The 26,499-nt window shown below is 37.0% G+C and overlaps 1 protein-coding gene across 1 annotated transcript in view; it reads left to right on the forward strand.

Annotated features, from left to right (window-relative positions):
* Positions 1 to 19,283, forward strand: part of ZNF385D (zinc finger protein 385D) — a 138,528-nt gene extending 119,245 nt beyond the window's left edge. Inside the window, exons 6-9 of the mRNA XM_010170796.2 lie at positions 10,668 to 10,901; positions 12,847 to 13,025; positions 14,392 to 14,493; positions 18,555 to 19,283. Of these exons, the coding sequence (XP_010169098.2) occupies positions 10,668 to 10,901; positions 12,847 to 13,025; positions 14,392 to 14,493; positions 18,555 to 18,788 (749 nt within the window). The 3' untranslated portion in view covers positions 18,789 to 19,283. The remainder of the gene's footprint in view (positions 1 to 10,667; positions 10,902 to 12,846; positions 13,026 to 14,391; positions 14,494 to 18,554) is intronic.
* Positions 19,284 to 26,499: the final 7,216 nt, after the last annotated feature.

Genomic DNA, 26,499 nt, shown 5'->3' on the forward strand with positions numbered 1-26,499 from the left:
CACGTAGAGAATGACAATTTGGGTTTACCAAAGAAATTAATAAAAAACTGTAATTATGCTCATTAATATCCTCCCCTACTGGAAAACAAAATGTGAAAAGACTGGCCATTACAGAACCAGCACAAACACTTTGCCATTATTAGCAACTCTGTTCCTGTTCCATAGAGCTTTTTTCTTCAAATGTCCCTCCATGACATTTCTTCTGAACAGATTGCAGCTCTCACTTTGCCTATGAATAATTGCCTAAGAATCACACCACTTACAACGTAGCTACCTTCACTCAACATGACAGAACTTTTGTCTTTGCAAGTGTTGGAGAAAACCGTTCAATTAATTAACTATGTCACTATGAGTATTAATGTATATAACTTATAGTTTTTCAGATAACATAGGCCTTTAATATGAGCCTTTACAAGAGAGTGATAAAAGAAGGCCAAACTATGGCAAGAATTAAATGCCTCATCTGACATCCTGCAAATGTTTGCTAAAGCTAACCATTTTGATGCTAAGTTTAATTAATAGGCAGCTACTCTCTTCTGTCAATGCAAACTAAGAGCAGTCATTTCCTTATTAAGGTCTATTCTGCTAGCTTGGTGTCCTACAATACAAACTTGTTGTTTTATGTGTAATTGGTTAAATTAAAGAATATATTTGATTCTATAAGCTTTGACACTAGGAGTTATATCTGTGAATGATACCATTATGAAATATATTTGTGATTTTCACCGTTCCCTTGTGTGCAAAAGACTTTCTATAATTCACCAGAAGAACACCTTTGGGCTAGGAAAGCATCACTTCTTCCATTTTGTTTCTATGGAGAGCTTGCATGCTAAAATTATGGTACTGACTAGATAAACGTCCCATACAGCAAAGCACTGATACCTCTCTGATGGATATGTGTGGATGGTGCCAGGGAGGGCCACTGGAAGAGACAAAAAGAGTTTTTTCAGACTCTTCGGGCAAAGAGAAAATTTGATGAGAGGGAACTCACTAAATGACTGAAGCAGACAGGCTTCTCTTGGTCTTTGCCTAATCCCAGGACGAGCTGTCCAAGCTCATTGTGGTTTACTTAACATGTTGCTTCTGCCAACTAATACAATTAAAATAATAATTCAGTTGGTAGCAGGCTGCCTGAAGGTAGAGGAAAGACTGATACATGGTAGCCAACGGAGACTGCTAGTGGTGCACAAAATAATTGTTTTATTTTTAAAAAGTAAGCAAAAGCAAAACAAAACCTTTAAATCATGCCAAGAACTATGATGACAGCAAGTTATTTAGAACTTGCTGGTCCAGATTGTCCGTGCAACTCTTTGTAAACAATATTCACTGTCTTTAACTGTAATGACGACACAGAGTGTTTCATAAACCTTTTGTTTCCGTCCTAGCCCAGAAGCGAATTGTGTTAGGTTGCAGAGGGGTAGGAGCAGGGGCGATGCAGGCAATAGTAGGAACATTTATTTTAGATGATGGAGCCTGCTGGATATGTAAGAGTAACTTAAACAGATGCTCACAGTAACTGCAATTGTGAGTAGCAAAAGATCCTTTTATGAACTCTTCAGAAATTGAGAGAGATTTCCTTTCCCTGCCACTCACCTGGGTACTGCTCTTGGGATGTGTCTGTCAATTTGTGAAATGTTACCAACAGTATGTGGTCAGCCAAAGGAAAAATTCCTTGTAAAAGCATTGGACTGAAGAGGACTACTAAAAATCTAAATTGGATAGCAGAAAAGTCAAAGCACTTATTTACTAAGGACGAAGGATAATAATGCTAGCTTCTCCTGTTCTGTTCTCTCATCAATTCCTTGTGAAATTTATTCCTCAAAAAATCGGGCATTTGGTATCTGAACTACTTATGGAAGAGCAGGTGTTTGTAAGAAAGCCATTGCTGATCAGTCCACAAAACACATCTGCTACAAGCTCTACTGTATGGTGCATTCCAAGGCAGATGTCTGAAAGAATGTATTTATTCTCACAGCTCTCCTTGCCTTCACTCCACTGAAAAAAAGTTATACAGTTACAACAGATGCTTGTACAGTTTCTGACAATTCCTATATTAGACACAATGTTAGTTTATTGCCAAAACCAGATTTATTAGCTCAATGCTCTCCAGTAAAGCAAGTAAGCTGCTGTAAAGGGAATAGCTTTAATTATTCCTGGATTCAGGACAGGAGAATGCCATGAGGTATTGCACTTACGAGAGCGGTCAGAAGTCAGAGTTCTTAGAAATTCTGAGTGGATTCCAGTTATTTTAATTTACTTCTAGTTTCTAGGACTGTAAATCTGTTTTGAAACCTAAAGTTTAGATGGAGGTTTAAAAAGGTCATTCAACTTGCTTAATATGTAAAAAAAAAAGCTACTCTCTGCTTAAAATGGAGGACAATCCTATGCAATCTGCAGTGCAGTTCACTCATTCTTTCTCTGTTCCATTTGATTAATGAAAGCAATGTATTTTTTCTCCTTCTGCTGGTGATTAATACTTCTCTATGCTCCTTTATTTTTGGTGACAGATTGCTGGGGGAGAGATTCCACAGTAAATTGTTTTTGTTATCAACTTTTTAAATGGGCTTTTCCAGCCTGCTTGTTTTGTGAAAAATACTTTTCAGTCTCCAGTAGTGTATAGCCTGGACTGTGTCTGCTCTGCATCTCTGCTAAAGAGAAGGGGAGTTCAGGAGAGCACTGAACAGCTTGTAGTGAAAGGTGAAAGAGAACAGCTTGACTGCTGCTTCCTTCCCATGTCTATGGGGTAGGCATGTGGGGGCATCAGAGGTAGCAGGCAGAGACTGAATCATAATTACGTACTGACCTCAGTAACAACAATTTGTTCTTCCAGGTGCATGGCTTGAGTTAAAGACCTAATAGGTGTTGGGTGGGGAGGTAATACTTGGAAGCCATTGCTGTTAGTGACTCAGACAAAAGTTGGTCCTTGCTCCTTCCTTTGGGGAAGTACTGCCTGCAGTACTGACTAGGTGTAATTCATATCACCTAGACCTTGGTGGTGACGCAGGGCCTATTTTTAAATAGTATTTCGTACTACTGTCTACACTGGTGATTCACACAGTGCCAAGGATGTTCCTGGACACAGGAATGCAACCATTTCCATTGCTGTAGCTGTGTCTAGATGACTTCTGGTCAAAACTAAATCTCCTAGATGTCCCTGGGCAGAGTCTGGAGTTCACTATGAGCCAAGGAGTGACAGGCAGTTCATGTGCAGCTGACCTGTTTTGGAGGATAAAAGTATGGGGACTGCTATGCACGTGTTGGCCTCCATGCTGCAGAAAGTTACATTTAAGGCAAATTCATTTTATTGTAGTATGTCTTAAAGAACCTTTTTCTTTTGTGGGCTTTTAGCTTTTAAGGAATTGTTTTCAATTCCTTTTATTTTTATTTTTATTTTTTTTTACTGATGCAAATAATGCTCAATTTCTGCTCATGCATTGAGATTAACTACAAATATATTTTTGACAGTGTTTGCTTTTACTTAAAAGTTGGGAAATAGTGAAGAATGTGCAGATGTAAAATTGGTGGCAGTTTGATAGTGTAGCTTTTGATGTTGCCAAGCATGAGAGACCTATGTATAGGATAATACAGATTTCCTTCTATACATGTGATCAAACCCCCAATGTGCATGTTTTCTTCCTTATTTTAATATCAGTGTTTTACATTGCAGCCTACAAAATAAAAACATAACTATCAAAATGAAATCTAACATCCTGCCTTATATATAACTTTCAAGTTAGAGTTGAAATAGAAAATGTGTTATTTTAGCAGGGCCACTGAGACTACAATCTGCAAAAGTCCTCTTTGCACCTGACTGTGAGCTCCACCTTTTAAACAAACACTTTGTCCTGGTCTCAAATTGAATTTTTCACTACACAAGTCTCATTAATTAAATGGCAAGGATAGCTTCAGCCAGTGACACATTCTTCCCCTACAGCTCCTTGTGTGGGGACATTTTCACGCGTAGCTGGTGAAAGCCGTTTTTCTTCTACCTGGCAGAGGAGAAATCTATATGATAGAGAGGACAGCTCAGAGCCCAAACCCAGTCATCACCAAGAGTTGCTTAAAATAACTTGAAAAATAAATGATTTCTCTTCATCGTCTCCTTTCCTTCAAGTCACGTTTTTCTCAGCTACATGTGCCTGAGAACCCAAACCTCAGACGCAGCGTGACATTTCCCTACCTTCCTCCTTCCCTTTCCACAGGCCTTTTACCCCCAGCTGTTGCTGTTGCTGCCAGCCCCGTTCAATTAACCTCAACAGGAATGCAGCCATCCCTCTCTGGTTAATCCTGTTCAGGATTAATGAACTGTGCTTTAAACCAAGGGAACTGCTAGTAAAAATGAGGTATAATTTTGTTAGAAAATTATGTACTGCTAATTAATGAAGAAGGTCATTTTAGGACTTGGCAGAATTGAGTTTAATTGGAGAAAAAAAAATCTACAGAGCAAATATGTGAAGTTTGCTACTTTGTCTTCACTTTCACTCTCACTGTGGACACCTTTTGTCACCAAATGTCCTGTTTTCTGTGTTACTCCCATCAGGTCACCACCAAGCCATGTCACTAGGTAGCATGGAGCAGAGGCAACAGTAAAACAAGGTCACTTGTTGTGGAGCCACTTGTTTCTTCATCCTTTCATTTCTGAGTGATAAACTCTATGTATAATGTGATTTATTTAAGTGTTAAAAGACAGGAACTGGTCAAAGTACTAAGATCATTGCTTCTCCAGTTACAAACCAAGAAAATTCCTGGTATTTGGCTTTCATACTGGACCTGGCAAAGTTTCCGGTCCTTCAGTTTCTCAGTAGTGCTTGTTCTGTACATATGAGGAAAGGCTTGGGTGATACCTTAGAAACACTCAGCCTTTCTCTTTCTGGATATCAAAAGCAATCATGATGGACACCTACACAAAGCAAAGAAACAAAGAACTTGAGCAAGAAAGTGACTGACAAGCCAGGGCAGTGAGAGGAGAAGGGAGGGGAAAACAGGTGAATAACTGGTGTTGAAAAAACAGGATCAGAAGAGGCAGCTCGTAAAAAATTTTCAAATTCTGTTCCTGTTTGCTCATATACAGCTTTGTTTCTTACTTCAAAGCTCTTGACTCTTCCGTGATGGCTTATTAATTAGTAGTCATCCTGTAAAAGTTCAGGTAAATTTACAATATTTCATGTCACTTCACTGAAGGAGGTCTTATCATAAAGTAATGAAATATACAACTGGCATTAGGATATTCTGATCTTCTATACCAAAAGAAGTGTGATGTGAAAGTACTTAACTTTCTAAACCATGCTGTTGTAACTATTTTTTTCTTACAAAAACATTACATTGATCCTTCTAAGTTCTAAAAATATACTTCTGACTCTTCAAGTAAAAGATACTCATTCTGAGAAGGATATTTTTATGAAAATAGATTGAATCCAGGTTTTGAATGTAAAACTACGTCTAATGACTGGAATTTTCATATGATGCTGAAATAATTTTCTGTACAATATATTATAATGGGTGAAATACCAACCAACCACAAAATATGCAAGTTTGTATTCTGCATATATAAAGAAGGAGGAGCCGATACATTTAAGTTCCTCGAAGTGTTTAAGTGCCAAAGCCAACCAACAGGCTAGCACACATACTTATGTTTTAGGATGTGAGTACAAGTGGAACTTGACTTTCTAGTCAGCCAAGCGTGAAAAAATCATTTGCACAGTTCTTTTTAAAGTGATACTTTGTTTTTAATATGCTCCACTGTTATGTTTATGGATTCAAAAGAAATTACTTAATTACCATAGAGGACACAGAGCATGGGATTTTTTTAGTAGTCAGGAAAATAATATGCCGGGGCTCTTTTGAACGTGCTAGAATTAAGCACCTGTACAGCAGCATTCTGTTACTTGATGCAGGGTTGCTATAAGCGAGCCAGCTGACAATGTTTTTGGAATACTAAGAGGTCTTATAGTATAGTGAAATATTTCATATCAAGTTCGGTTTGTCATGAGAAGGAATGTGCTTTCTAGTTTCTGCAGGGGGGGAGTTGTTTGGGGGGGTTTTTTCGGTTTTTCCTGGGCAGCATTATGGGCCAAATGCTCAGTCCTTTCATGTCAAAGGCAAAGTTTGATTTAAATGAGACCATGGGTATGTGCTATATCAGATATTTTTAAATGCATGCCATTTGAGATTGCAGAAGAAAAAATATGCTCATAAATATCTGCGATTTGTTTGAAGTCAGAGCACTTTTCTCTCTGTGGGTCTATTTATACTTTCAGGATAAGAAATTCTTAGGCTTAGGAGCAGGAACCGATGAGTGAGACTTTCACATAGTCAGAAGTAAAAGATGAATTGTAATTTTCTGTTTCTTCAGCCTAAAGAAAATTCATGAGTTGTAGCTGGGATAGAAAATTAATCCTGCTTACTTAGGACCTTAATCGCACACTTTCAGTTTTCCACTTGAACTATGGTATCTGTAGTACCCAAAGGAGTCGATTCTCACAGAATGTTCTTCATCTGGTTTTCTTTTCTTGTTAAAATAAATCTTTGATTTTGCCAGTAAGCTAATGTAATTTTTTTATATTTTTAATTTTTATTCTGTTGCAATTTTTATTCTGTTGCTATATTAAGATCACAAACACAAATGGATTATTGTGAATCCTGAAGTGTTTCTTTTTTTACTGCTGGAGACCAGTTCCATACAATATTAGCAATCAGCTTCTATGCCAAAGCCAAGCAGTGACAGTTGCAATAATGAATATTTGCTGCAGGCCAGTGGTATGAAAATAGCACAATGCTGCAAGCCTGCGTCACCAGAAACAAATATTCCCTTTGACTGCGACTGAATTTCTAGCTTGATTTTAGATCATTTATTATTGAAATAGTCCTTAAAGCCCTGTCATAATATAATGTTAAGAAATGCTGATTCAGTCTTCAAGGCATCAATTCAAATGCTTTCCTACTACTTTCTGGTGGTTTAGTATTTTTTAAATCCCTGATACCTTTAATGCTGTACCCTGTATTTAGAGCACTGAACCATGTACAGGCAGCAACACTGGAATATATTCAAAGAGACCCATGCTGGTTAGGTTAGAAGTTCTGATGAGAAAAGGATTTAAATTCCCTCCTTGTAAGCATACTTGACGGCTTTTAGAATGTTTTCCCCTTAATTCCTGCAGATAATTCTAAAGTTTATATGAGGAGGAGCAGCTTTGCATCTTTAAATGTGTTATGGCTTTTAGATGGTGAACTTGGATGGTTTTCTTGTGTATATTTTGATGTGATTAATGCATTTGCATTAATGGAATATATAATGTATTAATGTAGGGCACCTTTTGAAAGGTATATTAGCAGAATATATACTCTGAACTTTGAAATTTTGATAGTTGAAGAATATTCTGATAATATTTAGCATTTTTAGTTTAATTTTTGTATACAATGCTGCTTTCATACATATCAAAATAACCTCAAAAGAACTAGCATAATCAATTGTGTTTTCTTTTCACTTTAAAATAATTACATGGTGAAATATTAAAACAACATAGATACCTATATCTGTCAAAATATTGTCTGTCAAATATTTGAAGCAGAATAAAATCTGCAGCTATTTAAACTTTTTTTGTTGTTGTTCATTGCCTCAGGTGTTCCTATGGAAAATAAAGAAATTATTATCTGTATTTTGCTTAGAGCAAATTATTATCTGTATTTTGCTTAGAGCAAAATACTGACCCTTGCACTGTAAAGCTGGTAATGGTGATTGATGTACATATCTAATTTCTTGCAAAATTAGAATCAGCACCAACCTTGCCACCAATCCTCAGAGAATGCTAATGTCTTCTCTCTATTTTCCTTCCCTCTCCCTGGTGCTATCTGCCCTCTGCCTTGCTTTTCACCAGGAAAATACATTGTCTAGACCTACTACCGTACAGTAGTCCTAGGATGGAGAAAGTGAAGTTTTAAAAGCAGTGTTATGTACTGCTGGGAGCAGGCTTTAGAGGAAAATAATTTCACTGCAGCAACTTTCAAATGAAGGAAAGCCAACATTGACATGGATTCTGTGGGAAAGTAGTGACTAGTTAAATGTATAATTTTGTGGACAGATCTACAAAGGTTTCATTTACTCATCAGTTTCCCAATAAAAGGTTTAATATTTCAAAATAGTATTTTTCTTTTGAAACATTATTGTTGGTCTGTAAAAAAAAAAAAAAAAAAAAAAAAAGAACAGAATGTTAAGCAAGGTAACAATATTCCTTCTGCACTGGTATTTGACACCCCTAGTACCTTCAGGATGTAACCACCTCCAGACTAACTCTCAGGAAAAAGAAATACTTTGATTAGACCTTAAGTGGGACCTTATTTTTGATTTAATGCCTGGCAATATGGAGAATATTCACATGACAAGCTCTGCTTTCTTGGTTTTATGAATAATAATTTTTAAGAACCCTCTGGGTGGATATGTAGAAACGTTACAAAATACACAATTGTATAGACAGGGCTTGAAGGGTTCTATTCCCACTGACTGAAAGGGGATCATACTTGGGGTGCTCCTGCAGATATTTGTTCAGCCAGTTCCAAGTCCTCCAGTAGGCAATATTTCTGAATCTCTGTAGGTAGGCTATTCTCATGCTGTACAAGCTTTAATATTAGAAGGAATTTCCTGATGTCTAATCTAAGTCTCTCTTGATGTAATCCAATAGTCTTTGTCCTATTAGGAGGGATCAGGGAGAAGAGTTTGTTCTCTTTATTTTTAGGTACCTTCAACAGAGATGAAAGATGTTGCGTGTTTACCCTTTATCTTCCATATTTACAGTCCATGTTTTCTAAACCTCTAACTTGTTTTGGCTTCCTCTCTTGAAAGCCACCTCTTGTTGGTTTGCATTTGTGTTGCTGCTGGATTAACAACAAAGCAAGTAATTGTTGATTTTTAGTGTTGCAGTCCCCAGGCTGGACACAGGGCCTCCAGTGCTGATTAGAGGAGAAAAAATACTTCATAAATCTTTCACTTTGAACTTTCAGTATAGTGGGGACCTTGTTTTATAGCATGATGATATAAGAGATCTGTGTTTATCTTGTTATCCACTACTGAAAGCTTTTTTCTGAAAAACAAGCAAGCAAACAAACAAACAAACCAAAACAAACCCAAACAAACAAAAAACCTCCCCAAAAAGCAGTATCGAGACTGTTGTTCTTTATCCCGTTTTAATAGATCAGATTAATCCTACTGAGTGTGAATTCCTGCAATTGTCTTTACTGAAAAGCATCTGATTTTCTAGACTGTTTCTCCAATGCATTAGAATTGAATCATGTCTCTCAGTGTGTTTGTGTTTGCTCCCAGTTTATTATTGTCTGCTAAGTTATTAAGCATGTTCTTCATTAATGAAGTTGTTGAACAGTATTAGTTGGAAACACACCTCTGTGGCATCAGTGAGGTGTGACCCTCCTGTATCACAGCATATACTGACATCTGTAAGCCAAAAGAATTGTTATTTTGCCTATTCTAATAGATGGCAATGGATAAAGCATGGTACGGGTAGAACACCACTAACACCAAGAGGTATATGAAACCAAAATAAGCTGTGTTAGAAAGTACCCAATTCCAAGAGTAACTCAGTAAAGTAACTAAGTTTTCTTATTGAAGAAGTTGCTACACAGTAGGCTTAATATGACAAAATCAAACACTACAAAGGTAGAACAGGTCCTGTCCCTTCACTCCTTCTCGTGTTCCTTACTTCCCATCTTCTCCACTGGCTCAGCACTGGATCTTACTGTCGTCTACCCTGCTAAGTACTTAACTACCAAACAATACTGCCATATTCAAACGTCATGCGTATATTATTCAAACCACAATATCATTGTGTATTTTCTCTCTCTTGGATTTGAAAACTACAGAAAAAAGCACAAGTTCTTAGGTGTAAGCAACTAGATTTCCAAGTAGATTTAGGTATATAACATGCTTACAGTTTTTCCAAACATACCACTGATACACAGAACAGAAATCTTATTACTCTTTGTGTAGGTCTCAGATATAGAATATTGTATATTTAATTATTATTAGTAGTATGTATTATTAGTATGCAATAATGGATAATAATAATGCATGGATAAATGTATACTGTGTATTAATAATTACCTTCATTAGTTTTGGCTAACATAAAATGAAGTGTCAATTTAATGTTTTATTTTATCAGATATCAAGAACATACGATTATTTTCATTTTAGTTTTATTAGTACAGAATGTTAAAACTTAAGCTTGGCTACTCAGTCATCATAAGTATTGTGCAGTACTATAGCAGTTCATGCATCTGAAGTGCTACATCTAGGTCTTGTACTGGTAATTTACAGGACCTCTTTTAGCGGATTATCTTTCAGTTGTACAGTACAGTCTTAATGACCTGTCTTTTCAGTTTATGAATTCTGTATTTACTGACTGTTAGCAGAATGCAGGAGACAGAATATGTGGCATTTCGATACATGCGAGTACTGTATTTTGTAACCATCCAAAATACAAAGAATAAGGTCAGATTTAGTTCATCTCCATTAGTCAAACCATCACCATCACGATCTGGCTCTCTGTGTGGTTACAGCATTAGGATGCAAACAAGCAAATGGCAAAGGTCATAACCTTTTTTTGGTTTTGGTTTTGATTTTGATTTTTCTGTTTCCTTCCATCTCCTCTCTTTGCCCACAGACGTTACCACAGGGACACCAGCAATATCAACGACGACAACCGTGGAAATCCGGAAGAGCAGTGTTATGACAACTGAGATCACCTCTAAAGTGGAGAAAATCCCCACGGCAGCCACTAGCAGCACCACATGCCCTTCCGTTGAGACTGAGGAAGAAAAAGCAAAAAGACTGCTGTACTGTTCACTATGCAAAGTTGCTGTCAACTCTGCCTCGCAGCTGGAGGCGCACAACAGTGGTGAGATGGAGTAGTGCTTGCTTTCTTCCTTTTTTCCCTACTGTCTCAAGAGCTCTGCAATTATCTTCCACTGAATAGATTAGATCTCTTGCAGCAGGGGACAAAGAGGTGGCAGAAAACTGGCAATTACATGGAATTCATTAAGTATTAAAGAATAAAAATGACAGGCAAAGAGGCTTTCATAAAGGGAGAAGAAAGTAATTTTACTGCATGCAAGTTACCCATTTTCTTACATTTTAGCTTTTGCAGCTTCCAGACCTTATAGAGCTAAATGACAGCTCATGCTTCATTACCTTTGGTGTTCAGAGTTTGCATACGTTTATTTGTGCCAGCTAGCAAACTGACTATGAATGCCATTAGCTTTGTTTGAAATCTAACAAATTAAGGCTGAAAGAGGGAGTGTCAGTCAGTCAGAGTTCAATTATGAGAGTTAGAATTCTTAGCTCCATGTTGGCTGTTAATAACTTGTTAAAATATGTATATTTTTCCTTAGTTTTCATCAACTGATAGCAACTGCTGCATAAGAGTTGAATGGATAATTGCTTACCTCCATCTTTCTTAATTTTTAAACCTTTTATTCTTATTAGATCTAGTCAGTTTGGTAAGTTCCAGTAGTAGAGAGCCATCATTCACAGTCATTATTTTAAGCATCTTATTGATTGGCTATGTGGTGAGCAGGGTTAAAATATCTTGGGATTTAATATGGTGGCAATGACCACCTATGTCAGTCCTACAGAAAATCTCCTGATTTTGGACATTAAGGGTTACCTGCCAGCAGAGTAAACAGAGTTAGGAGACAGACAGAGAACGTTAGGTTTGAAACATAGAGACAGTGATGATATACCTGCAGCAAGATGATCAGTGGTTTTATAATGTAATTAAAAAAAGAAATAACTTTGGCATGTCTATAGAATCCACTTAAATTAAAAAGGAAATTATAATTTGTTGGTATTCATGAGAAACAAAGCCTAATCAGTTTTGAATGCTGTGTTTGCTGTATGCCAGATCTTCAACTGGTGAAAATTTAAATTTGTAAAGCTGCACCCATTTAATCTATTTAACTTCATATGAGGGTTAGATTCCAAACATTTTTCTGATCAAGATGAGAGCCAAAACATTATTCTGAATATTTAAACAGAGCCCTCCAAGTTTTTGCTGATAAACTGTGTGTGCACTCACAGACGTGCATGCTTGTAAAAGTGTACATTTGGATGCATACAACAATTATCAGTGGATCACTATTTCTGTAAGTGGTAGTAGTCCATTATCATCACAGACTACCTGCACGGGAGTCAAAGTGTAAGAAATTGTTCAATCTGAATAAAAGTAGAGTAACAGGACACTATTGTTTTCTATCCAATCTTTATTTTAATTAAAAATGCAAGTGCATTTTTCTCATGTATGTTTCTCACACGTTTTGGTTTCTGTCCAGGCCATTAAGGATCCATAGGTTGCTGCCAGGAAATGCTGCCCCTTTTTGATTTGGAGACTAATTATTTAATTACAGATTTAAGTGTAAGCTACCTAATGTATATTGTTTTTCAGTCCATGCAGGAGGACTACAAATCAAAGCCAACTACATCTTTAATACCTTGATTACTCTTCCTTTGCAACTAAATTCAAGTCTTATTAGCAGCAGGAGTTAATGAGAAAAGTCACACCCATTTAACTTCACATCAGGATACCTGATTGTGCTGCTACTTACTGGTGTGGCTGCTTTGTTCTAGTGCATTACCTACAGATATGTAATTTAATAGTTAAATATCAGGTGTGAAATGCTGTTACATTGGTATGAGTCTGATACAGACAAACACGGGCATATTTCAAGGATAGCACATGGCACCAAGCTGAAGTTCATATGATTTTCTTTTAAAAAGAAAATAAAATTATGAATGCCAACCAAATTGCCAAAGTTCTTTCTGTTTCCCATTTCTGATGTCTCCAGGGACTAAGCACAAAACTATGCTGGAAGCTCGGAATGGAAGTGGAACCATAAAAGCCTTTCCCCGGGCAGGCGTAAAAGGCAAAGGACCTGTGAATAAAGGAAACACAGGCCTTCAAAACAAAACATTTCACTGTGAAATATGTGATGTGCACGTAAACTCTGAGACACAACTGAAACAGGTACTCAGCTAGCTTGCAGAGTGTGAATCCTTGGCTGTTCTTTGTTTTCATGGTGATAAAGTACCAACATAAGCAGCATGTGTCAGTCTAACAGTTCACATTCAAATGAAGCTTACAGATTTTGCCCTCTGTACTTGTCTTTCACGCTATATGTTTTGTTTTGGATATGATTTTCTCTTGCACAGAATATGTTTTCTAAAAAGCTCTTGATTATATATAAGTCTTAAGGAGTTATAGAAGCTGTAAGCTGCAACATTACAACTGTCTTAGACTACTATAATTGTCATGAGCTAATAAACACTGCCATTTATTGTATTGCATGATATTTGCCTTAACAAAGATGTGGAGATGGATGCAGCCAGTATTTTCACAAAACACTGAACAACCTCCATAGAAATGCAGGATGGAGAGGATTTGTAATTTTTTTTTTTTTATCAGTGTTACTCTGTAACCAAGAAGCATGACCTCTAAATTGCTATTACACTAAGTTATGTTCAGTCATTCTTTAGATGAACAAAGCCTTTGTTCTGAAAAACACTTAGTTTAATTCCATATGCCTTTTGGAATTAAATACTTGTTAAGGAACTTTACAAGAATGAAGATAAATTCTGTAATGGACAATAGCATTACTTGTCTTCTGCTTGCAGAAAAAAAGATTGTCCAGTTCTTTTTTTTTGTGACAACTCTCTTGAGAATGAAAATCAAAGTAAAAATATAGTTCTGAAAAAGGTCCCTTACATCCAATACTGCAATAAAGACTGTATAGTAGGATTCTTGTAAAGTCTCAAAGATTTTAGGAATAAGATAATGGATTTTGTGGGTTTTTTTCACTGTCACTTAGTTTGATGTGTAAGCATCTTTCAGTTGAAATCTTAAAAGGATGTCTAGGCTTCTCAGGGATTTAAACAATTTTTGTGATCTTCCCATCCCCCCCGCCCCAAGTAGGTGATGCTCTGCTAGCCAATATTCTTCCTAAACTTTCTATCAGCAGTGGATTGAATTTGATGGGTGCTTTATAGAGATAGGGAGAAAATTTTCAGAGGCTTCTATCTTTGACCTGACTCAGGTCCTGTTGAAGTTAACAAAGTTGAGAAAATCATTGACTACAGTGGAAGCAGAGTTGAACTGAGCACTGTAGAAAATCACAGTCCCAATATGTGACTCACAAAGGATGGTTCAAATTGGAACAGACTCTAATTCTATTTGTTATTGATTTAGTCAAAGTAATGCTGTTGTGGAGAGCAGTAGCCTTCAGTATGGGAGAACTCTTGTGTAAAGCAGAACCTGAAATGATCTATTATGGAAATATCACTCTTCTTTTTGGTTTTGTTTTGTTTTGTTTTTTCCCCCAAATGTATTTTGACAGCACATAAGCAGTAGAAGGCACAAAGACAGAGCTGCTGGGAAGCCACCTAAACCTAAATACAGCCCATACAACAAACTCCAAAAGGGAACACATCCTCTAGGGGTAAGCCAATCACCTTTTTATTTTACTTTTATTTTAAACCTGCTGAGTAGAGTTTTTAGAAAATATAAGAAGTGGAAAAATGTTTAAAATTAGAGGAATAGTGTATATGATGGGAGTATACATCTGCTGAGCCCAAGGGAGCCCACAAGGGACTTTTCATATACTTTGATGGGTGTGGACTACCACTCATGGGTCCTTGTTTTTTGTGGCTACGCTGAATATCGTCAGAAAAGAAGCTTGTTTCAAAGTTTGTTAAGAGAGCAACATATAAATGAGACATCCAGTTGTCAAACAGGATTTTTCCAGTTTTCATCAAGGCCAATAGTGATGAAATGACTGAATAAAACTCTATAAAATGTAAAACCTTTATTCTATCCTTATGTAGAAAATTATTTAGATAACAATTGAAGCAATTAAAAAATTATATCTCTCATTTCATTCCACTCAGTTTCAGGATTATTCTGATCACATTTTTGACTGCCAGGTATTTGAAACACAGCTAGAAATACTAGCTTCAAAAGCTGAGAAAAAGGTTTACTTTTTAATTAAAAACTCTGCTAGGATCTTGCCAAGAAACAACTTATATTGTGGGTGGGATAGTGAAACTTCTGACATTTATCTCCATCAGATAAACCACATGATTGTTTTATGTGCCATCGTGTTTTGAGAGGGTTTATAGATGGTTTTGGCAGGGGGAGGATGTTGATTCATTGGCCTCATAGAGATTAGCCCCTTATTCCTTGACGATCTTCTCTAATGCAGGCAGAATATGGAGCTTTTTTTTCTGTGAAAACCCAGTTCTCTTTAAGTTGAGTTAAAGCTCTTTTATTGACAACAGGAAGTGTGTCCTTGTTGGAGCAGCCCTCATGATAGGTATCTTCATGCATGATTCAGTTGGGTAGAAGCTTTCCAGGATCTTGTAGTATAATGTGGTGCGCCTTTCTGGTAGATCCACTAGTAGGGAAATAGCCCCATGGGGTTTTTCAGTAATCCACCGGGAAGACCAGTGTCTCCAATACATATAAGCTATACTGAAAGGAATAGAAAATATGTAATTAGATAAGTAGGATATGAAATCACTAAAGCCTCTCTGATAGGATTATTATTCCTTTAGGAAATTCATTGTTTCCCAGGAGATTAAAATAACGATTACATGATTGTTGCTGTTGTGCACAGTTCTCTACTTGCCAATTTACATAATGGTGATTTCTGAGAACTCCCACCAAAGATCAAGGCCATTTAGTTGCTGCATAGACAAATAAAGGCAACATGTCCTTTTCCTGATCCTGCACTCCCAGTTGCTCACAATATACAAGCGAGGTCAGAGGTGGGAAAAGGGGATTTAAGAAGGAGAGAATGAGTTATCAATAAATGAACAGATACAGGTAGTAGAATGAAGGCTGCACTGAGAAAGGATGAGAGCAGTTTTCCATTTAGTCTTTTTGGTTTTGAATAGAAAAAATACCAAAATTACAAAGCAACAAGCCAAAGATGTGCTAATTTTACTTTGAGTGTAAATGTTTTTTATGAGCTCTAGACTTTTTCTTTACGCCTCGTTAATTTTCCAAGTTATTTACTGTCCCTTACTTTACTTCATTGGAAATGTAACAAATAATGGCTACTTTACTCTTACTGTTGACCTGTGTGTTAATTAATACTTGCAAAGAGGTTTTAAATGAAGGTGCAAGGTACTGTATATGCTAAATATTACTAGTTTTGCAGCTATCTGGAAATCAGAACCATGCTGATAAATTAACTGAAAAGCTATCTAACTTCATTAGAAATTCCTGATTCCACCAAGATAGTCCTAGCTTTTTAATATAAATGTCACATAAGATCTTTGTTCTTTGTGACAAAAAATGTGTAGGCATCACCAGATTTTTTTCTACAGAAGTTAGAAAAAGGACTTAACACATTTTCATAGGTTTTCTAGACCAAAAACTTTCCAATGCCATGTTTTAAATATCATTTGTACTGCTTTGTCTAGTCTAGTTTAGTTTTGCATGCTTCAGAGAAAGAAGCTTTATGAATTCCCACAGTACTATTTCAGAGTTAAAGAAATCTTGTATTGTTGGGACTTGCTTGATATTTCTTCAAGCCACAAATGTCCAGCATGTGTAAAATAATACACTGGAGAGAAAGAGGTTATCAGGCATTTGATAGTCTAAGCTTTCTGCAATTAAATAGCTTTTATGAAAAACATCCTTCACTGAGGATTCTAGACCACAATCAGAGCCCTGTTGTATTGGATCGGCATTTTTTCCTACTTTGTACTCAGGATTTGAGGGGGGGAGAGAGAGAGAGAGAGAGAGAGCTTTTTTTTTTCTTGTCTGGTCTAAAGAATGCTGGAAAAACCCTATTTACTAAAAAAATGTAAGGAAGGAGAAAAAAGTCAAATGCTCAGCAAGGGAAGAAGACAGCTTGGATCAGTGGATGTAATGCTGATCAAGGAAAAGATCAGATAATTGCTTTTCAGAGGCACCATGGGGAATTTTGTATATAGCATCCATTATGTCCTTCATTAAAAGAATTACAGAATCTGATCCCCTCTGAGTATCTCTCCTAGAGCTTTAAAGGACCTTGAGGCCAGCAGAGTTGCCAGTGAGTATTAGGAAAAGTCAAAAACCTGTATCCATCTGGCTGGTGGTTCATGCCAGACTACTCCTGTCCTTACTTTCTGACTATTCACTCACCAAACTACTGTTGAGTGGAAAATATCAGACTGATATAGTGCAACTTCAGTATCTGAAAACACCTTTCAATTTAATGGTGAGAAATTGTGTTTCCCTGTGAATGAGAAGTGTCCATACTTAAACCGAGAGGTACTGCAACGTGGTACATATATTCATATTCCATATATTCAATGCCACATATTCAGGTTTATGTTCTTTGCAAAGGGCCTCAGGTCATGCCAGGACACACACCCACTGGAAGTCCATCAGAGCCAATGGGAACTTTTCTTTGTCAGTTGGTGAGGTTTCTATTCTTGTCTCAGAGTTATAAAACCAGAACAACAAAGTTATTCAGGCTCCTGGCTTCTCATTAGAAACTTCAAATCCCATTGAAATCTGCAGAAATCTACATAGACTACTCTGATGTTCATTTGTATGCCTACCAAATGTAAATTCCCTTAAATAATAATGGACCTCTGGGAGTATTTTCAATCAGTCTGGGAAAAGGTTGAGAGTTTGGGGTTGTTTTTTTTTTTTAACTTCTAAATGAGGGTTTTTTCAGATTCTATTTAGTAGTGCACAAGACTCATGATTTAAATGTTTTTAAAGCAGAAGCCTCAGTGACAGCAACAAATAACATGGTTTGGCATCATGCTAAATGATGGAGGCAAGGCTTTTTCATAAGAACATATTAAAATATTTGCTAGCTTTTTCATAGTCCTTGTAAGAATGAACAATATCTTAGTGAAAAACATTTGAAGACATAGCAAGATGACATAGGGCAGCATCCATAGAATTCATCACATGTTTGAACATGGGAAACATTAGGAGATTTTCATAACCAGTGCAAGATAAGCTTTGTTTATTTGCTTATTATTTGAGGCAGGAGCTAGCTGGAGATCTTTATTTTAAGTAGAACTTGCATCCTAATGATAAAACCAAAAGTACATTCTTAGCCAGACCAGGGAACAGGATATGTTTTCATTCTGCTCTTGTCTCTATCATAAAGCTGTCCAGATGGAGGTCTTTTAATTGATGGCTAATTCTTCTTTATTTAATTCTTGCAGGGTACACACAGCTTTACTTTGGTGCAGATTGCCCAGCCCCTTTTTAGGTTTGCTTTGATTACTAATCTCATATTAAATTATAAATCTCTGTGATAAGGCATGAACATTGAAACTCTTTGTCCCTAACCAAATCCTGTTCACCCTTGTCCAATGTGCGAGATCGTATCTCCTGTCGCAAGCTTGCGGCTCATAGAGTCAGTAGCTGCTACAAGGCCTCTCTTACTTGATTTTGCACTTATAATCTTAGGTCAAATTCCCTGTCATGTAGCTAATGTGAGCAAATTATGATTCTCTCTTTGTTTGTGTTCTTTCTTCCCCACAGGTAAAATTAGTATTTTCAAAGGAACCTTCAAAGCCGATGGCACCACGAATCTTACCAAATCCGCTAGCAGCTGCAGCAGCAGCTGCTGCTGTGGCTGTGAATTCCCCCTTCAGTCTTCGCACAGCCCCAGCAGCCACCCTTTTCCAGACTTCAGCACTTCCTCCAGCACTCCTACGACCAGCTCCGGGGCCTATACGGACCACCCATACTCCTGTGCTGTTTGCTCCTTACTGAACTCCAAACAGGAATTAATTGTACTGCAATAATTTTTCAAATCAAAAAAAAAAAAAAAAAAAAAAAAAACATTTTATAGAACATTGAACTATGCAGTGTTTATTTATAGTTTAAAGTATATATGAAGAGCCAGGACTTTTGATAGAGAACTGAACAAATTCTAAAAGGGGGAATGGGCAGTATTTTCTCCAGATGAGAACATTCCTCTTGAGTATTGATCGTTTTAGAACTGATCTCCAGCATTAACTTGTAGTGACATATAAAACTTATGAAGCCTTTTGACTGTGCTTTTTGGCACATATTTCCCTGCAATGTCTTTCCTGCTTTATGAAACAACCTACAAATTTGTCTAAAGGGCATTAACTGGTTCCAATGTACATAAAATACTCTATTGTGTAGATTAAAGAAGAAGGAAAAAAAGAAACACTGTGAATAGTAGTACCCTTGCCAATCCTCCTGCAAAATCAGCAGTTACTGGGTATTTATCTGAACAAAAGTAGATACAATAGATGTCTTGTACAACAGTAGTATTGTGTCTCTATCTATGCCACTAGGTTTCTAACTGAGTTGCAAAAGACAAAATGAACAAATTATGTCACTTTGGTAAGTAGTCAAAAATTATTACAATAATGTGGAGCTGTTCCTGGTGAGCAAAAATTGTCTTCCTGAGCCAGAGAAGAATGGATGTGAAGATAATCTATGGTTAGGGCAAAGTAAATGATAAAGAAGACTTAGTGGGAAAAAAAAAAATATATCCGGATGCTGTGCACAGAATAAGTTGAACTTCAATTTAACTGAGAATGTATGTGTACAGTGTGTGTATATTCAACAGGTGTAATACATACAGAATAGATCAAAGTTTAAGGCATGCCAGTGGACAGCAAAAAACACACTCTTATCATGAAACAGGCCTGACACTTTAGTGTTGAGGAGAGGGAAGACACAAATGGATTATGCATAGTTATAACTATGAAAAGCAGGAGAGAAATCCTGGCCTCATTTAAGTCAGTATAAGATTCCTCCTGACTGCAATGTAGCCAGAATTTCATCCCAAGATGGCACATATACTTTTTATATCACACCAGTGGGAGAGTCTGTAGATACAGGTCACATTTTTTTGCAGTAGGCTTAGTCATAGAAATAGATTCATTCTGTTTTATTTTCTACTGATGTGATATAAAATGTCTTAATACACCTATAAAATGTAAAAAGCAACACATGAGATACGTATTACGAGATAACTGCACATTGTGGGTTTGGAACAAATACAACCTTTAGGATCTGAAGGGACCCTTGAATTCTGTAGCTGACCTTTATGTATTGATAGCTTAAAGCCTTATATATTTGCTGTGAGGCTTAAAGGGGTTGACTGTGTCCCTTTAAAGTAAGATTTATCAGGGGTATATATAGATATATTGTATATATGTTAGAGTAAGAAAAATAACTTATAAACAGAAAATCTACTATATAAAATAATTATATAACCATCGAGTTTCACATGTGGGTCATTAAGTGGCAAGTAACAAACAGCAGAGAAGAATAGACTTCTGGAATCTGATTCTTGCTGCCTGCTTTTTCCCATAGGGAACTGAAATGTATCTATTAATATTACGGAGTGCGCTGCTGAGTCACATGCGACCACTCTGATGTGTAGCTAAGTGAAATGCCTACCATACATTTAGGAGGAATAAAATTTAAAAACATAATTTAAGTTTAGATGTGGAAATGATTCGAAAAATTTTACTAAAAGGTAGTAATGCAAAATATTGACCATGTGGTTGCTATATAATACTGCCTGTGGTTAATATGGACAGTTGTGAGATATGGAGGATGGGAATATACAGCACTTTTGACTTGCAGTTCATCAGTGAGCCTTCCATATGCATTGATATTTGCCATTTTTTAAACCTCTCTGCATTTAGATTTTATAAAAAAGTATATATAAAAAGAGAGAAAGAAGAGGTTCCATGGATGTCTGTGTCCAAAGAATTCCAAAGAGATGCATTTATTTATTTAGAAGTATTAAAATAAGTTCTATATTATGTATTTGTATTTCATCCAGTTTATTTGCAAACATTTGTGCCTTGAAATGAAATGGGCTTTTGGTTATATTTAATTCACTCCTATGTAGCCATGATAAAGATGCGATGGTAATTTCAGGGATGGTTACTAGCTGGATTGCTTTCGCCCCATTTCCAAAACAAGAAGAGTATGAGTAAGTTCCTGAAGCCAAGTTTAGGCACCTAAATAACTAGGGGCTGATATTTAAAAGGGCTCCCTACTCTACAGCTCCCAGTAAAGAGGCAGTAAACAGGCTAGCCTACAAAACCTGCACCTAACACTCAGTATTTTGGTACATCAATATAGTGTAGTAAGGTTCAGTTCCTCTTGGCAAAACCTTGGCCTTGGTCTTTTAAGCCTTTCAACCTTCCATCTTTTTGCAGAAGTTGTAGTGCCATTGCCAGCTGTGTTCAAGTTCCTCCTTGAAAAGGGCACCAGTTTTCAAGCTGTGCTTCATGAACCACTGTTTATCTCCAGAGCCTTTTGTAATAGGTTGTGTAAGCAAGCACTTGCTAAATGAGTGGAAGAGGACTGGCATTTTGATGAAGAGAAGGTCTGGGCAGGCAATCCTTTCCCCATGAAAAACACGCAGATGGGAAAAGGGGAGACCTGCAAATATCCTGTAGGCTCTTAACACACAGCCTTCTGGTGCTTGGACACCTGTTGTACATCTTGCCATGTTGTTGTGATGCCATCAAAATCTACAGGCAGATCCTTGCCAAAATGTGGCCTGTGGCATGCATGGAGGCACAGTACTAAGGGCAGAGATAATACAAGTTTTGCTAGAAATAAAAAGGGTGTCATTCCAACTATTTACATCAGCTAATTTGCAATGACACCTTCAGTTTTCTTGGACCTCTTTTGTCACAGTTCTCTATGGAACAAGTTTTTGTTCACACAAGTCTCTTTTAAATTTCAGCTGTAAAAAAACAAACTCAATTCTTTTTATGTCTCTTACTCACTACCTAATAAAGGATAAAGCCTAAACATTAGAATGTAGAGTGGATTTTCTGTGCCTTGCTGTTCCACCCCCCTCTTGGTCAGTAACAAATTCCCAGGATATCAGCACAACAGGTTTATTATATATATGTCAAGGAAAATACTGGCACAGCAATCTGTTTGGCAAGGGGAGCCTCCAGTCAAGGGTATGTCCACAGCACCTGACAAAGGAGCTAGCAAACAGAAGACACTTTGCGCTTACTTGTCAATATATCCAATATGGAGAGCCCTATAAAAGAACAATGTGTCATCATATTTCATATTACTGTAACACTCCAGGGCCAAGAGGAAGCCTAAAGCACAAGAAAACAGATCATTTCATCGAAGACACAGTCACTCACTGGAATAACAGTGTGAAATCAGCCTGGGGGGAAATGGCCAGGTGTGAACTCAGAAAAACAAATAGGTTCAGGAATGTTTTCTTAAGTTCTATATAAAGTGTTAAAGAATAACTATTCTGTTCTGACCCAAAGAGATGGTATTTTTGTGGGAGGGATATATATATATTTATATTTTTACACTGTCTGCATTTTTCCAACTATATCTGGCTTCAAACCTTTTTTCTGAAGGATCATCATTGCTCTGAACCATGAAATCAGTTACCTTCTTGAAAGCTGCTGTAAAAGCTGATGTGAGAGGTCAGTAAGCAAATGGTATAAATATGATGATCTAAAATGAAAAAAAAAAAAAATGAACTGGCCGTGTCAAGGAATATTGTATTTGAAAAGTATACATCTTTATTTTAAGATAAAGGTATATAAAATTAATAATAGCTAAATAAAGTTAATATAACTAGAAGATTTACATCTGTCATTTTAGTACTGGAATATTGCAATTTTAAATAAGATGAAAAGAGTTTTTAGATGCTGAACCAATGCAAGGATGCTATGGGTAAATTTAATGTCTCACAGTCATTATCTTCTGGTTATACCAGGAATACCATAACTGAATGCCCCTGCCCTTAGTCACTTCTGTTCTAATCGCCAAAGATACAGTAGACTATTGGTTTGATATGCCCTGAAAGCTGAAATCATGCTTCTTAGGAGCCCCTGCTTCTGCCTTCTGTTCCCAGTAAATGCATAGGTTTTAGAGTAACTTCAAAGAATCTTGGGGAATTTCTATTGTAATATGTCTCATTTTTTGCAAAAATAAATGTAATTTTATGAACATAAACCAACACTGAGGAGCAATACCTGAAGTTTTCTTCACCATTACAACAGTCTTGTGGTTAAATATAAAGCACAGATACCTAAATTGTTTGGCTACACAAATCTCTTTGAAAATGTGTGAAGTCAGAAGCCTAAACCACTTTATAAGGAATCTGTTCCTTTTATTAGCATAGGTGTCTGAATTTCCATTTTTAAAATTGACTTCAGCACAGTTCAGGCTTCAGGGCTTTAAGCACCTAAAGCTCATAAGAAAATAACCATGGGTTTCCTATTTACCTAGATGCATGTGAAAGTGTGAGCCTATGCTATGTAAAATATTACAGATGGTTTTCACATCATATCTTCCCCTGTTCTCATTATTTATCTGTAAGTGCCAGTGAATTATACAGAAGCTTCAGCGCGTGACTGGAAGAAGTAGTAATACTGATAAATCCTATCTTAAACTAGTTGAAATCGCAAATGCATGGTTAAGGGCTTAGCCAAGAATGAGAGCTTTATGCCCTCTCACACCTACAGGTTGATTAAAATTCAGGACCATTTAAGCGTAAATGTAACTATCTGGAAGATGGTTATTACATAGCCTGATCCAAAATGTCAGGGGCTGAAAGAGTCTGTGCTCCAGACCAAAATTAAGAATACTATGAAAACCATAATGCTCTTAACCCTGGGACTCCTGAAAGCAATTGCAAAGATCTTTGACTTCAGTAGAGGCAATTTTTTTCCCTGAGTGCTTGAGGCCTTTCACAGTCATGCTGTGTACCGCAATTAGGTGTCATTCAACTCTGATTTAGTATTGATATATTGATAAAGAAACTTGGCTGAACCTGAAACATGATTAGTGGCTGCTTAGTTTCTGTGATCGGCTTCATGCTGGGATGATGCTTGGGTGGTGGAGAAGTTAGAAGAGTCAAAAGAGTCAATGTAAAGAAACTGGTAAACTAACTTGATCCCTTTTCCTTGTGCAATATTCTTGTATGGAATTTGTGAGGCATTAACAAGCTGGGACGTCTAAGAGTTCCTGGAAAAAACATAGGGACCTTGAAGGTCATGAGATCTTAACTTTAAAAACAGCTAATAGGCTGATGAGAAAGAACCTGGAATACTTTCTTTGGCTTAGGTACTTTAGTTGCTTTGTAACAACGGTCTTCACTCTATTCACACTGTCAGCACACTGACATTTGTGCCATTCACAAAGTAAGTTGAATATTTGGCACCCATAATTAGAAACAAGGATATTTATTAATATTTATTGCATAGATATTGCATAGGGTTTTATGACACAGACAGCTCTTTAGTCTTTGAGTTTCCTGAAACATTCACCTTTTGGGATTCTTCAAAGGTTTAATTAAATGTAAATGTTATTTATGTTCAGTAACAATAGCTATGTATTTCTGAGTGCAAAGGCAATAGACAAAGGATAAAAACCATGAACCATTTTCTCACAGCTTCAGCCCTTTCTCTGCTTGTGGCTGATGGCTGACATTTGCCATGGGAATGGTTCTCATTGACACGTGCATCAGGTGAAAATTGCCTGCTCAAAACACAGTCTGCCAACTGCAGACGTTCTTTTGGGACACAACAGAGTGGGAGATGATAGCATATGGACAAAGCTATGCCTTTTTAATAGCCTAATATAACTCCCCCAAAACTCCCTGGGACTCAATGGGGAGAGGCAGCACCACAACAGGTTTCTGATATGGTCATTCTGTCATATTTATAACATAGCAGGTGCCAATTTGGAAAAAAATATGATTTGAGAATTTTTTACAAGTGCTTCAGTTTGGAAATGCTGGCTCCCCCCAAAGTGTAATCTTCTTTAGACATATTTTCAATGTAGTCTTGTCCGTGAGATTATTGCCAGTCAGACTACTGCCTAAAACTCTTTTGTCCATCAGAATAAAACCATGAAGGTAACTTTTGGTACTCAGGAGAAACATCCAAGAACAAAAATTTTAAAAGTAATGAGCCTGAAGTTAGGTCACATTTTTTTTACTTCCTGCAATTGCCTAGGTCCTATCAGCTTGCTGAAATGTAGGTGTCAATTGAAGAGAAAAGGCCTGTTTCTTTCTTCTACTGTTTTTATAGTTTTAGAAAGGAGATGGAAACAGCTCTAGCTCTTTATCCAATGATTCACAGGCTAAAACCTCTATGTAGTCAGGCAAATGTCTGCATGCATATTGCCTCTCTGTATACACACAGCTCTTACTTCCCTCCCATCCCTCTTCTGAACCACATTTTGTGACTGCCAGCAGGATGAGACACTGCAAGGAGAATTAAAAAAGAAACCCCCCACACTTGTGGGGTGTATAATATGCTATATGGGTATGTAATACAGCCCCACTTTATCCCTTCAGTGGTATAACCTAACCAAGCATGTGACTGGAGTTCTGCACTGAGCCCCTCATTACAGTGTTGGCTGCTTTAAATGGTGGCCATCGAAACCAATCTTGTTGACTGTGCTACAGTTAAGCCTTCTCCCTATCTGTGTCAGATTCTCTGTTTTCTTCTGGAGTATTTTGCATGGCAAGTGAATCCTTGGAAGAAAAATGAGAGATATTTTAATCTCCTTTAAAGCTATGAAAAGCAGTAGGAAAGAAAGAAAGAAAAACTGGCCTTTCATGTTTTATTGATATCTACATTCCAGCTAACTGTCAAGAACTTTGCAGCTGCAGTAAATACTTTAGAAGCTCTTGAGTTCTGCTTCATGAGGCAGAATGTGATGGATCACTATTCTATACAACAGACATTTAATCCAGAGCAGCGTGCAAATCATCTACTCTATGCCACCATCTCACTAAAAACCTTAAACTTCAATAAAAAAAGCCTCAAAACCTACTTGGGCCCACTGAAAGCACTAAAGATGAAGAGCACATGTTATATAATGTGGTGTCAAAGAACTGCCAGGAGGACCTCCAGGTGAGTCCAATAGCTGCATTACACTAGGTTAATGGTAAGAAAAGGTAATGGTTCAGGCAATTTGTTCTTTCTCAACCCAAATGTGAGAAGGAGTTTAACTCCGATGAGTGCACTATGACAGTTGGGAACTGGAGAAGTTTGTTGGTATCATTGAAGAAAATATATTGCCATCTTTAAGCAATCTCCAACATTGCAGTAGAAGACCTCAAACTTGAGACCGAATTATTTATTAGGAAAGCAAAATATTCTTCCTAGGCTTTATAGGTAACTAGCATAAGCCCTTCATTTAGTAATACAATGCACATTCAAATTAGTGGGTACTAAGAGTATTGAAAGCTTTCCAAAAACTGGCCCTAATCCAGTAGTTTGTAATAGTAGTTTTGACTGATAAATAGTCAATATAATGTTTCTAATTAAAAAAGGGTGGAGGGAGGAGACTGGAGCAATTATGTCTTGCTATTTAAAACCCCTGATACCCGCCTGAGGGCTTTTTAAAGGTCAGTGTTATCAACTACATGCAAAAGGCTGTGGGCTAGAAAAAAAAACCTGTGTCTTCTCAAAGGTAG

This window comes from Antrostomus carolinensis, unplaced genomic scaffold (assembly GCF_000700745.2).
Source record: "Antrostomus carolinensis isolate BGI_N321 unplaced genomic scaffold, ASM70074v2 scaffold12096, whole genome shotgun sequence".
In the NCBI taxonomy this organism is placed as follows: domain Eukaryota; kingdom Metazoa; phylum Chordata; class Aves; order Caprimulgiformes; family Caprimulgidae; genus Antrostomus; species Antrostomus carolinensis.